The sequence below is a fragment of the Exophiala oligosperma genome, assembly GCF_000835515.1.
Source record: "Exophiala oligosperma strain CBS 72588 unplaced genomic scaffold supercont1.5, whole genome shotgun sequence".
NCBI lineage: Eukaryota > Fungi > Ascomycota > Eurotiomycetes > Chaetothyriales > Herpotrichiellaceae > Exophiala > Exophiala oligosperma.
In genome coordinates this window covers 2,779,165-2,793,032 of record NW_015622822.1, presented here as the reverse complement: position 1 = coordinate 2,793,032, position 13,868 = coordinate 2,779,165, and the positions used below count along the sequence as shown (strand labels likewise).

At 50.9% G+C, this 13,868-nt stretch overlaps 5 protein-coding genes across 5 annotated transcripts; 2 read left to right on the top strand and 3 right to left on the bottom strand.

Annotated features, from left to right (window-relative positions):
- Window positions 1–531: 531 nt before the first annotated feature.
- On the top strand, window positions 532–5,132 carry PV06_06309 (uncharacterized protein). The gene has a single exon (XM_016407408.1). It carries the CDS (start codon window positions 583–585, stop codon window positions 5,077–5,079), a length of 4,497 nt encoding a protein of 1,498 aa, XP_016263012.1. The 5' UTR covers window positions 532–582; the 3' UTR covers window positions 5,080–5,132.
- A 103-nt stretch (window positions 5,133–5,235) lies between these two features.
- On the bottom strand, window positions 5,236–7,696 carry PV06_06308 (uncharacterized protein; the record flags this gene model as incomplete). Its single annotated transcript, XM_016407407.1, has 5 exons — window positions 5,236–5,251; window positions 5,326–5,462; window positions 5,545–6,138; window positions 6,228–7,434; window positions 7,494–7,696. The coding sequence occupies 5 exons, from the start codon at window positions 7,694–7,696 to the stop codon at window positions 5,236–5,238; spliced, it is 2,157 nt and encodes a 718-aa protein (XP_016263011.1).
- Window positions 7,697–9,075: 1,379 nt separating this feature from the next.
- PV06_06307 (uncharacterized protein) lies at window positions 9,076–10,142 on the top strand (the record flags this gene model as incomplete). The annotated part of the gene is made up of 3 exons (XM_016407406.1): window positions 9,076–9,261; window positions 9,396–9,779; window positions 9,912–10,142. 3 exons carry the CDS (start codon window positions 9,076–9,078, stop codon window positions 10,140–10,142), a joined length of 801 nt encoding a protein of 266 aa, XP_016263010.1.
- Window positions 10,143–10,571: 429 nt separating this feature from the next.
- PV06_06306 (uncharacterized protein) lies at window positions 10,572–11,820 on the bottom strand. Its single transcript, XM_016407405.1, has 3 exons — window positions 11,247–11,820; window positions 10,906–11,200; window positions 10,572–10,853 (listed from the first exon to the last, which is right to left on the bottom strand). The coding sequence occupies exons 1-3, from the start codon at window positions 11,329–11,331 to the stop codon at window positions 10,724–10,726; spliced, it is 510 nt and encodes a 169-aa protein (XP_016263009.1). The 5' UTR covers window positions 11,332–11,820; the 3' UTR covers window positions 10,572–10,723.
- A 332-nt stretch (window positions 11,821–12,152) lies between these two features.
- PV06_06305 (uncharacterized protein) lies at window positions 12,153–13,689 on the bottom strand (the record flags this gene model as incomplete). Its single annotated transcript, XM_016407404.1, has 2 exons — window positions 12,153–13,511; window positions 13,561–13,689. 2 exons carry the CDS (start codon window positions 13,687–13,689, stop codon window positions 12,153–12,155), a joined length of 1,488 nt encoding a protein of 495 aa, XP_016263008.1.
- Between the last annotated feature and the right edge of the window lie 179 nt (window positions 13,690–13,868).

The window sequence follows — 13,868 nt, the reverse complement described above, 5'->3', positions numbered from 1 at the left end:
TATCAAAAGCGTACGGACCAGTGGATCTGGCAAGAGTTTCGCAAGCATTCGGCCGAAGGTCATGGTCGCAACGAGACTGTTTTGATTGAGGATCCTCAGTCCAGTACTTGTACGAAAAAAGCTACCCCACTGCTCTGTTCAGATCCGACTCGTATCGTCTCCATTTTGCGAGAGGCGCAATGATCTTAAGAGTCATCGCCGCGGCTAAGACCCTTTGTCGCGATGGTCAAGACCAATCACAGAGATATGCTCCGTGATTGATTAATCAGTAAGCTCCTCCCACATCGGACAGTGCCCTTGGACGAACCCACATTTGCCTGAGCCCAACACGGAACTAAATAATTTCTTTTCCTTTACTCTGCCACAAAACACCAAACAGAGACAATGTTCAATGCGCAAGGTATTCTCGAACTGAAACCCCGAGAACTACATTGCCATTACCTTTCTTTTTGTACACTGTTTTATATTTAATTCATCTTGCCCTTCGGTCTGCCTGCTGGGCGACTATTCCGCGCTGGGGGGAGTTGGGATCCGGAAAGTTGTGGGGGGCGGTCCGTACTCATACACGATTCTGGGTAAACAATGGCTGAGGCGATTTCGAGAGCGCTGAGTCTCGACAAGCCAGCCCAACAACATGGCTTCTCGGCAAATGACCATGTCCGGGAGAATGCCCCAGCATCTACTTGGACATCAGAGGCCGATGTAGTCGGCGAGATGCACACCGTTGATCATGAGAAGCGCCCGGAAAAGTCTCGGACGTCGTCAGACTCGTATGGCCTCCAAAGGACGGCGTCTGGCGTCGATGTCGAGCGTGCACAGAAGGAATTTGCAGAGCTGAATAGAGAATTCAGCTCCATCAGCCGTCGCATGTCGCGCTCGCAGTCGAGACCTTCCGTGGCCAAGGGAAAGGATCTGGAGAAGGCCATCAGCTCTTCCGACTACACATCTGAACAAGGATTCGATCTCGAGGCAACCCTTCGGGGCAACCGTGAGGCTGCTGTTGCTGCAGGCATCAAGTCGAAGTATATTGGGGTTGTTTGGGACAATTTGACCGTCCGTGGTATCGGCGGGGTGAAGAATTTTGTCAAAGTCTTTCCGGACGCCTTCATCGATTTTTTCAATGTTCCTGGAACCATCATGTCGATCTTGGGCTATGGAAAGAAGGGCAAAGAATTCAATATTCTAAAGACTTTCCGGGGGGTCGCAAAGCCGGGAGAAATGGTTCTCGTTCTCGGTCGTCCGGGAAGCGGATGTACAACGTTTCTTAAAGTGATTGCCAACCAGCGCTACGGTTATACTGGCATCGACGGCGAGGTACTTTACGGTCCCTTTGACTCGTCGACATTTGCCAAACTATATCGAGGAGAGGCAGTGTACAACCAAGAAGACGACATTCATCACCCGACCTTGACTGTGGGCCAGACACTTGGCTTTGCCCTCGACACCAAAACACCGGGGAAGCGACCACTTGGGATGAGTAAAGCTGAATTCAAAGACCGAGTTATTCATTTGCTTCTCAAGATGTTCAACATTGAGCATACCATCAACACAATCGTGGGAAACCCGTTCATGCGTGGTGTCTCAGGCGGCGAGCGAAAACGAGTTTCAATCGCTGAGATGATGGTGACCGCAGCCACGGTCTGTGCTTGGGATAACAGCACCCGTGGCCTTGATGCTTCCACCGCATTGGACTACGCCAAGTCGCTCCGGATCATGACCAACATCTACAAAACTACGACCTTTGTCTCCCTGTATCAAGCATCCGAGAACATCTACAAGCAATTTGATAAGGTGATGGTGATTGACCAGGGAAGACAGGTCTTTTTCGGCCCGGCCAAAGAAGCAAGAGGATACTTTGAAGGACTAGGATTCCTCGAGAAACCACGGCAAACGACACCCGACTACCTCACCGGTTGTACTGACGAATTCGAGCGCGAATACAAACCTGGCAGATCTTCAGAGAACGTACCTTCAACGCCTGACGCTCTGGTGTCGGCATTCAATGATTCATTATATGCCGAGAAACTGTCGAAGGAGATGACAGCCTATCGAGAGTCGATCCGCGAAGAGAAACAAATCTACGACGACTTTGCAGCAGCACACCGAGAGGCTAAGCGGAAACATACCCCCAAGAATTCAGTCTACTCAGTTCCCTTTTACATGCAGATCTGGGCATTAATGCAGAGACAATTCCTCATCAAGTGGCAGGACAAATTCTCCTTGGTTGTTTCGTGGGTCACTTCGATTGTCATTGCCATTGTCGTCGGCACCGTTTGGTTGGACCAACCCAAGACTTCAGCAGGTGCCTTCACTCGTGGTGGTGTCTTGTTCATTGCATTACTCTTCAACGCCTTTCAAGCCTTTTCCGAACTCGCATCTACCATGCTTGGGCGGCCGATCGTTAACAAGCATCGAGCATACACCTTCCATCGTCCTGGAGCACTCTGGCTGGCGCAAATTTTGGTCGACTTGTGTTTTGCCTCGGTTCAGATCTTTGTCTTCTCTGTTATTGTGTACTTCATGACTGGCCTCGTCAGGACACCAGGCGCATTCTTCACCTTTGTGCTAATCATCATTTCCGGCTACCTGTCCATGACATTGCTGTTCCGTACCATCGGCTGTTTATGTCCGGATTTTGACTACGCCATCAAATTTGCTGCTGTCACCATTACTTTGTTTGTAATCACGTCGGGTTATATCATCCAATACCAGAGTCAGCAAGTATGGTTACGCTGGATTTTCTACATCAATGCGCTCGGGTTGGGTTTTGCAGCAATGATGATGAACGAGTTCGAGAGATTGACCATGCGCTGTACGGCGGAGTCGCTCATCCCCGCTGGACCGGACTACAACAACATCGATCATCAAGTCTGTACTCTGCCAGGCTCTGTAGCAGGGTCCAACGAAGTCTCGGGTAGCGCCTATGTCAAGACTGGCTTTCAATACGACCCCAGCGATCTCTGGCGCAATTGGGGAATCATCGTGGTGCTATGTGCCTTCTTTCTGTTCACCAACGTCGTCTTGGGTGAGACTGTCAAGTACGGTGCTGGTGGTCGGACGGTCACTTATTTCACCAAAGAGAATAAGGAGAGAAAGGAACTCAACGAGAAGCTGCAGCAGCGGAAGAAACGGAGACAGACAAAGCAAGATGCCGATGACAGCTCGGAACTCAACATCAGCTCCAAGGCAATCCTTACCTGGGAGAACTTGACTTATGATGTACCGACCCCGTCAGGTCAACTCCGTCTCTTGAGAGACGTATTTGGTTACGTACGCCCGGGGCAACTGACGGCCCTCATGGGTGCAAGTGGGGCAGGAAAGACGACCCTTCTGGACGTGCTTGCGGCGCGTAAGAACATTGGTGTCATCGGTGGCGACATCCTTGTCGATGGACAGAAACCGGGCATAAGCTTCCAAAGAGGTACCTCGTACGCCGAACAACTCGACGTGCACGAATCGACCCAGACAGTGCGTGAAGCCCTCCGATTCAGTGCGGACCTGCGCCAGCCATACGAAGTACCACGCGAGCAAAAGTACGCGTACGTCGAGGAGATCCTCTGCCTTCTCGAACTCGAAAACCTCGCCGACGCCATCATCGGTAGTCCAGAGAGTGGTCTGTCGGTCGAAGAGCGCAAGCGTGTGACGATTGGCGTCGAACTCGCCGCGAAACCTCAACTGCTTTTGTTCCTCGACGAACCCACATCCGGTCTAGATTCGCAGTCTGCCTTCAACATTGTCCGTTTCCTCCGCAAGCTCGCCGCAGCGGGACAAGCCATCCTGTGCACGATCCACCAGCCCAACAGTGCACTGTTCGAGAACTTTGACAGACTCCTGCTGCTCCAGCGAGGTGGTGAGACCGTGTACTTTGGCGACATTGGCAAGGACGCACACGTCTTGTTGAAATACTTCCACAAGTACGGCGCCGACTGTCCCGCCGATGCCAACCCGGCCGAATGGATGCTCGACGCCATCGGAGCCGGTATAGCGCCTCGTATAGGCGACAAGGACTGGGGTGAGATCTGGCGTGAAAGTGAGGAATTGGCGACAACAAAATCCGAGATCGTCGAAATGAAGGCACGTCGACAACGCGAAGCCGCCAGCGAGGTGCGACTCGACGAAAAGGAATACGCCAGTCCGCTCTGGCACCAGATCAAGGTGGTCAGCTGGCGCACGCACCTGGCATTCTGGCGGGCGCCCAACTACGGCTTCACGCGCCTGTTCAACCACGTGGCCATCGCTTTGCTGTCGGGCTTGGCCTTTTTGCAACTCGACGACAGCCGCTCGAGTCTGCAGTACCGCGTCTTTGTCATCTTCCAGGTCACCGTCATTCCGGCCTTGATCCTGGCCCAGGTCGAGCCCATGTACGATTTGTCACGATTGATCTTTTACCGGGAGTCCGCGGCGAAAGCGTACAAACAGTTCCCCTTTGCGTTCGCCATGGTCTGCGCCGAGATGCCTTATAGCATCTTGTGTGCCGTCTTCTTCTTCATACCGATCTATTACCTCCCCGGCTTCAACGCGTCGTCCTCCAGGGCTGGTTACCAATTCTTCATTGTCCTTGTCACGGAACTGTTTTCCGTCACGGCGGGCCAGATGATAGCGGCCCTGACCCCCTCGAGCTTCATTTCTAGTTTGATCAACCCGTTTGTGGTGATCATCTTTGCGTTGTTCTGTGGTGTGACCATCCCCAAACCGCAGATCCCCGGCTTCTGGCGAGCCTGGCTCTACCAGCTCGACCCCTTCACTCGACTCGTTTCCGGAATGGTCACGACCGAGTTGCACGGGTTGCCTGTCGTTTGCAAACCTCACGAGCTCAACGAGTTCCCTGCTCCCCCCAGACAAGACTGCGGTTCGTACATGTCGGACTTTTTCAAGGCCGGCGGTCCGGGTTACCTCGTCAATAACGCCACGGATCTGTGTCAGTACTGCGCGTACAAGGTCGGGGACGAATTCTACAAACCACTCCAGCTCAATTTCGACGATCGGTGGAGGGATTTCGGCATCTTTGCCGCCTTCATCGCCAGTAACTTGATCCTGTTGTTCATCGGGTCGAGGTACTTGAATTTCAATAGAAGATAAACAAAACCTCAAGGAATGAATCGATTGAGTCAATTAGTTGATTGACTTTTTGATCTACATCCAAGTGTCCAATTACTCTTTGATAATGATAATATCTGTGTCTTGATAGTATCTCGCAGTACGTAAGAACCACGTAAACGTCTAACAAACTATTTCCTATACCTTCTCACGGCTATTAATCCATCTTTAGCTCTTCGGTTAAGCTTTTTTTCGTACCATCAGATTCATGTCATTTGGAACTCCAACACATTAATCGACCAAGGTGGAACGGCCCAAGTGAAGGTCGTCTGTCCCGCCGAATCAGCCGGTAGATCCGTGATGGGTGCGGATGAGACGGCGGTCGCGTTGCCAATGTAGTTGAACGCTCCTATATCAGAATGTGTCTAGGTTTGGAAAATAATGAAGTTAGTTGATTTGGATTACGGTGTAAAAGTAAAAAGACAATGAGAAGGAGAAAATACTCACCAATATAGTCCCATTGACAGCATTGAACCCTTTGTCAAAATCCACCGTCAATGGAACACTACTGTTTCCAGAATTGATGACTTTGAAATATACCTGTCCGTCACCTTCCGTGGCCGTGGCGACCCACCACAGAGGATTGTAGTCTCCTTGGTTGGTGGTGACGGGGAGCGTCTGCGTGCCGCGGTACGAGGCAAACAGTTGCTGCAGGTAGTAACTGGCGCTCAGGACGGTTTGGTCGTGATCCGCAGTGAACGCCACCAAATCGGGGGTCCAATTTTGCCAGTTCAGGTTGACGAGGCTCGGTGCGTACGCCGACATCTTCACCACGTTCGGGTTCCGCTCCGCGCCCAGCAGGTACACCCCTTCGCCGATGGCGGCCATCAGGGTCGGGTAGAAGATGTGCTCGCCCAGAGGCATCGAGTAGTTGACCACGCCGTCGGGCGTGTCGACCTGGAAAACAGAGTACTCGCCCACGAACACGGTCACGTCGGCGTTGCCGGTCGACTCTTGCCAGTTGTCGAAAAAGTCAAAGTGTTCGATGAAGTAGCTCGGCTCTTCGTAGTGGTGAGTGTCCCACATGCCTCCGGCTGGGATCTAGTAGGAAAGACACACAAGTCAGTCAGGTTACATAGGTGAGCCCGGTGGGGGACGAGACAATTTGTGGGGAGTAAACCTAGACTTACCGTGATGTTGTAATCAGCGTTCTCATCGAACGTCGTAGAAATCAAAGTTATGTTCGGGTAGGCCTGCTTTATGCCGTTGTAGAGTATCGGGAAACGGTACGGATACGTCGAGCTGAAGAAGTCTTCGTTCCCGATTTCGACATAGTTGAGAGCAAAAGGTTCAGGATGACCGTGAGAAGCTCGAAGGGCCCCGTATTGGGTGCTCGCATCGCCGGTGACGTACTCGAGCTCGTTCAGAATGTCTTGAAGTACATCGCCCATGCGGTCCTCGGGGAACGAAACACCGTCTTGGCCCCAGATGTCGAGAGAGAAGCCTGCATACACGGCAAGAACAGGTTCAATACCACCATCTTCACAGAACTCCAGATATTCCATGAGTCCTAGACCGTTGGTGTTGGTATAACCCCAGTCGCCCACGCGACCCTTGCGGTTTTTAAGTGGGCCAATAGTCTCGTTCCACTTCCATCGTTGATCGATGCTGTATCCTTCAATGTTGTTGCCTCCAGGGAATCGCAACACCTTGGAACCAAGACCCACAATGGCTTCACCGAGGTCTTTGCGGATTCCGTTTGCCCGATTCATGTACGTCTCTGGGAACAAACTCACGAGGGAGAAATAGTACGTGTTCCCGGCGACTTCACTCGCGTCAAAGGTAATGGCGAAAGTGTTGTTCGAATTTGGAGCCTTGACGGTATTGCCGAGTTGAACATCATACTGTTTCCATTCAAAGCTCGAGATATTCTGCCCTTCCCCGAACGACATACTGGAAGTACACCAAACGTCGTCCGTCAGATTCGATCGTAAGGACACATCGATGTGAGACAAGGTCCCGTTGTTGCGTGGTTTGTTGGACAAGATGTAAAAAGACGCGTTGTATGTCCCAGGACGAACGTCTATCCCCCACCAGCCTTCGTTTAGAATTCCCACTTCACCCGAAGCGTCCCAGGGGATGTCCATCTGCAAGGCAACCGGCAGAGCATCGGACAAGGGATGAAGAAGTGTCAAGCTGAGATTGACTCCTCCAATACCTCGCCAGCCAGTGATGACCGGACCCCATGGTAGTATTGGGTTCTCGGAATATTGGACACTACTGCCTGGAATACCCGGTAGAGGGCCAATGGTTGCCCCAGAGCCTTGAAAGGCGCGGTTCACTAGAGCCTCGCCGTAGATTCCTCCATCACCAGAATGCGAGATGTCTTCATGCATCCTACTTCTGGTCAGCTAGATGGTCATTGATGTTTAGCTACCCGAAAAAAGATTACTCACCAACCATACAGCAGAGGTGCGGTCTGATTCCTTCCTCCGGCATTTAGTGCAACGCTGACCTCAACGGGACTGGGAGTACTGTTGTACTGAGTAATATTGATGAAGTCATACGACTGTCTTTTCGCTGGTGCCCTGGTAACACTTCGTGCCCACGTCGCAGTGCTGAGCTGGAGCAGGGCTACCAATACCCAAAACGAAACCATGGTTGGTGAGTGCCTTCAGAGGGCCACACAAACAACATCTTGATAGCTACCATCTTATACTGAACCTCCGAGGTACACATTTGGCCCCATTGTGGTAAGAACCCGGTGGACGTGGAGGAAATGGGTTGCAGGTGATCGACATGGACATGGTCTGGGGCTTGCGGAGGCAAAAGGCATCAGGCCGAGAAGGATGATTGAAGCTTGAATATAGCCTAAAGATGAATGTATCACCCCCGCATCCGCATTGTGTATAGTCTCCATGGTTGTAGAGGGTACGGAGTAACTGTTTCGGGAAGCTCGTAAATATACCGACTTTGCCTTGTTCCCCAGCATAAGTCGGTGGCGGGGGGCGGGAGAGATGAGGAAGAACAAGTCTCTCGACAAGCTTGCAAAGTCGATGATGCATTGACCCGGTCGATCTTCGGACTGAGCCTGGGTGGTCAGATAGGCGATTAACACCATGGTCAATCACGGCTCTCGCGAGTCTGCCTGTGAAATGAGACGTACTTGTAGACATACTGAAGAAGCACGCACTCTGTTCTACCGAAGGATTTATTGTACACCACTGTTTTCCTCGCCGGAGCATACCTTTGGAGCAAGAACCATACTTATCACGGAGCAAGTTCACTCACCTACCAGTCTGTTACAAATCACGAAACAGGCTGAATTTAAGACGTTATTGTGACTGATTATGCATTTGATAGCATTGATGCGGTCATGAGTTTACGAGATACTCACATCTCAAGTTCCGCCCGAGGTACTCCGTAGACAGCTGTTTATTATGATAGACGATGCCATTGCCCCAACTTCGATGCTAGATACCAAATACTCCGCCGTATTCTTGTACATTGGAACACAACACCGAGAAACTCGGCGGACAAAAAAATCACGTGATTCATGCTCAAGCGTGCTCACATCTTCGCCATCAGACTGACAACTTTCAATCACAGCCTTACATCAACTATCGACCTCCTGATACTCGTTCGACACCATTGTTTTATAGACACAACGAAATTGCAACGAACTTTCAATAATCATTAGCATGTAACAACATGCGCTGAAGACATTCCAATGTATGTCACACCGCGGAAGGGAAGTTTCGGTCGACTTTCGTCCGCGGCTAGATAAAATTCAGGATCGAGAGAAAGACTAGTGGGAATGGCTTGACACCTCTCTGCCCTTAAGAATGAGCCCTGGTCTTCCCATGCGCCCTTCTTCCTTTGTTCTTCTTTTCTTCATATTTCCTAAGCAGTCTCACGCGGCAAAACGTGACCTGCCTGGACCTGTGACACTTCCCATTACCCATTCACCTGAATCTGATCTTGAAGACTGCTCTCTATCCTATCCTCTCTCATTTACCTTCCACATTCCCGGCAATCATGTCCCTCACCACAGCTACCAACCAGAACAATGGCCAATTCCCCAAGATCAAGATGTACACCAACCATGGTTGTGGCTGGTGTCATCGGGTGCAGATCGTCCTGAAAGAACTTGGTCTGCCATATGAAGAAGTCCTCGTTGACCTGGACAACGCGAGGCCAGAGTGGTTTCTAAAGATGAACCCAGTAAGTACAGACACCCGTCCTTGTCCTCTTTGCAACCAGGCCGTCCTGCCATGTAGAGGTTGGGCAATCCGACACTTTGAAGACCATCACTACTAGCCTCAAAACTAATCACACTTCATTTTTCGCACTGCCAGCGCGGCCTCGTCCCAGTCTTTCAGTACACCGCTTCACCCTCATCCCCGACTCTGACCCTCACAGAGTCGGGACCCATCGTCTCCTTTCTGATGGATCTCTACCCATCATCATCTCTTCTCCCGACCCTCCCCACCGGCCCCTCGTCACCACCATCGATCGACGACGTCGGAAAGGCCCATGTACGATACCGCATGGCCTTCTTCGTAGACACCTACTTCACCAAGATCAATCCGTTCATGTTCAAGATCGTGGGCACCGAAGACGTCCAGGCCAAAGAAAAGTTGGTTGACGATTGCATCGCCCTCCTCGAAAAGGAGATTGAACCTCTACTCGCAGAAGCTGCGCCATATTTCGCAAACAGTAAAGAACTGACTCTCGTCGAGGTAAATGCCTTCCCGACCAACTACCCTATTGTCTTTATCTCACGCCCCCGCCCCCTCTCTATTCATGTCTTGTTATGATCCTCGAACCGACCCTTTTCCCTTTTACTAAATTCACCATCTTTCCCATTCTAGGCAATGACCGCCCCCTTTACGACTCGCCTGTACGATTTTGCAAACGGCGAAATCTTACCTTCCTCCCTCGGCGAACGTATGACGGGGCCCACGTTGCCGTTTTTCGCGCGCTGGATGAAACTCTGCGCCGAGCATCCCTCCGTCCTCGCGACTTGGGACAAGGAATACTTCATCCCGCGCATCATCGAGAGACTTCCAAAGGCAAAGGCAAAATATGCCACCGGAAACTAAGGAATGATTGTGGGAGTACCACCGACACGCTCATAGGAATTCTGGCGGATGCCTTCAAGTGTGGTCACTTATCTCGATATGACAAGAGTCGGTCCATAGAGTGAAGGAGTGAAGACTGAACGGAATCATGAGATATGCAAAAATCGGCATGTACGATGGTCATTCTCTCTACAAGGCCCCTCAAGGCTAGCGGTGATAGAAGATCAATCATCAATTACGAGTAAAGCCCGCTGCCAGGTTGATTCGCACGTTCCACGCCTCTCATGAACATATACCACTTCTAACTAGCCATTTCATCAGTGGTCTATGACTAGTAAATTAACTGGTCAAGGGATTGAGGGCCAAAGTAAAATATTTTCAAGGAAGCTGGAACGTTGCACCAGTGTGATGGACCTCGCTGGTTGATGGCTTGGATTTTAAAAGTTGAAGCATATTGTTACAGTACAGCAAGGAGCAGGTATGTATACAACAATACTTGCGCCCGCATTTTGTGGACTTCCACCACCCTCGATGCCCTTCCCTGGCATGACATAATTTTGATAAACCTATTTTACCTCATGGGCTTAATTTTCGTTGTGTCTTTACACTTGCTCCGCGCCCGACCATGATCTCGACTCTTCTAGTTGTTTGTTGTTCGTCTTCTTTCCAGCAAATCTGTCCCCGAGGAAGACGTGAGAGAATGCAAAGAAAGCGGTGACAGCGAAAAGTAGGCTGTCAATGCGGTCAGCCAGTGCAGGCAATGAGGAGAGTTGGCAAAACTCACAATTCAAACACGCCAACTACCACACTTCCCCTTGTCGATGCGCACGCACCAACGTCACAGACGGTAGACCTCCTCAGAAAGTCGGCCATGGCGGCGAATCCGGACAGCCAAAAGACCGAAGTGATGGCTTCTGCCGCAAGCATTGCGTATGGATGAGCCAGAGTCGGGAAATACCGTGGTGCGATGATGGTATAGGGGACGGTAATGAGCAAGGTAAACACAGCCGTGAAGATGTAGAAGATGACAGTGCCTGGAACATGAATTTCAGGGCTATGAGAGTTGAGGACGTTCGCAACTGTTTTGTAATTAGCATGATGGGACGCGAAGAAAGGTCAACGAACCAGTCGCTCCCACGGCCATGGCTATGAAGGCCAGGACGCCCTGTAGGCCGCGGACCACAAGCATAGGATCCAAACGCATCTTCATGATGTATGCAGAAAAGGGCCGATGCCGATTATGAAAGTCTGATGTATGAGAGTGACAGCTTGGAAGAGTCAACCTTGAGATGATGCAAGAAGAAAGCCCTCTCTTTGCCTGAAAGGTGAGGGGAGAATGGAATGCAAGGGGAAAAAAGCCGTCTCAAGATATCAAATCAATGCGGGAGAGGCGAGACGTGTTGCGCACTCCCGGCAAAGGGAAGAGGATTTTGTCAGTTTTCTGTGACCAGGAGAGTTCAACACCATGAGAAAAAGATGCGAGACCGGTACTCATAAATACGGCAGAATGCGTTCAATAGTTTGTACAGTGGAAAGCATGTTGTATCAGTCAAACGGCGCGCATGGAGATTGGCGTTTGAAACATGTCCTCAAAGCATCGTGAATGAAGGCGACCTTTGGCTGACCGTGATGCAAGAAGAGGAAACACGTTTGAAGATGATGGCAGTCAATAGAATTGAGATGAAACTGGCGAGGAAAGTCCAATCAAACAATAATCAAAGTCGCGCAACTGCAAGAATCTGCGTTTCATAATGGCAGCTTTGTCGTCCATTTGATTGGAGCAGCAGCAACCGCCAAAAGAAACACCATTGTCTGAGCTAGCAATATGAGTAGACATAATGATTGGAGAGGAAAAACACAACCACATCAAAAACAGCGCAATGGAAGAGTTTTGGGTGTGGTGAGTCAAACGACTTGTCTGGCTGCTTAAAGTGTCCGCGGTTCGTGGTAACACCCTGAATTGTTGATGTGCAACATGAAATGCATATTAGCCGACAACATACAACTCCAGACTCTACGAAACCCCCTTTTCTATGTGCTTTCTTCGCTTAGGATGCCACCGCTGTTGCTTGGTCTCTTCCCTTTTTTGATCCTTCCGCCCGACCAAATGATCGTGGGCAAAACTCCAACCGCACACCAAAGAGCCATGGTCCAGGTCATTGTTTTCCAGCCGGATGATGATTTTATTGCACCTGCAATCAAAGGTCCAAGTAAACTGCCTGCTGCCCAGGCCACGTTGAAGATTGAATAACTCTGCGCATAGGCCGATTTTCCTGCGAATAAATCGGGATCTTGCCGCACCTTCGCATCGCAGACCTTGCTAAACTCTGCCATCAAGGATATCATTACAAGAGTGGTCGCAGCGCCTAGAAGGACGAGCAGTGCGCAGAGAAGAACTATTTGGTTGGTGTTGTCATGGTCGATGAGCCTCAGCAACACCCAAAAAGGTACGCAGAAGAGCAGCCCTGACGCTGCAAACCAGCGAGGGCCATATTTGTCTGTCCAATAACCTATGAGAGGCCCGACAAAAGTCGGAGCAATCAGAGCGAGAAAGACAAGTCCGGCTCCGAGTGAATCCCAGCCGAAGATTTGATGTACGAACAGAGGGAGGGTCGAGTCGATAGCAGTCATTGTCATCGACACCACCATGCTGCCCCAGAACGCTACCAGGATGCGACGTGACTTGAGGAGAACAAGTATTGGTGGTAATTTTCGTTTGGGGGATGCGACAGCAGAAGGGGCAGTGGTGCTGCTCCCCGCCTCCTTTCTGGCATCGATCTCTGGTTCGTGGCGATTCTGAAGCTCGACGTCGTTATGAGAGAGTGCTGCTGACGCCGAGGGTGTTTCTGCTTCTAGCCATCTAGCAGCATGTCTCTTCTCGACCAAGGCGAGACGGAACAGTATGTCAACCCCAATGACAGCAAATGTTACTCCGAACACGGCATAGTATCCTGACCGTTCGTAGACAACTCCACCGATGAGAGGCGCAACCAAGACGCCCAAAGATGTGGCCATTCCCACATAACCCATGGCCTGCCCCGACTCCTCCTCGCTGACAGTATCAGCTAGCAAGGCAAGGGCAACGACCCAGACCACGGACGCTGAAGCACCTTGCAACATCCGTCCAACCACCAAGACTGGGATTGTCTTCCCCAAGCATAGCATGAGGGTTGAGCCAGCCAAGATGAAGAGTCCGGCAAGCAATGATGTCTTACGTGAGTCGGCCCAATCTGCAAGGTAACCAAATATTGGCGAAAAGAATAGCAGGGCTGCAGCATAAACGGCCAGCAGGACTGAAACCCAGTGCTGGGTATCCTCAGCTGACACATGAAGACGGTCCCGTAGAGCGAATGGTATGACGGGAACAATCACCCCGTACAAAAAGACATCCTATTCAGGGATCAGTACGACATACAGGTACAGGTACAATCATGCTTACAGTAAAGACCGACCAGCACATTGCAAACAGGATGAAAGTCTTATTTGAGCGATACTTGAGTAAGACTGGCTTTTTACCCCGGCCGGGCATTAGCCACCCGAAGGAGCTGTTGTCCTTCTGTATACCCATGGCTAGGTGATGATATCGTGCAGGGGCGGGCTCGCTCGACAGAAGAAAAGAACGAATGGAACGCTCTTCCTTTGGCGGCGTGGTTGTCGCAGAATGAGTGTCAACAGGAGAACGAAGCTAACTGGAAAAAATGAAGGCCTCATCCTTCAGCACCGGAGGCTCTTCTGTCCGCTGATGTC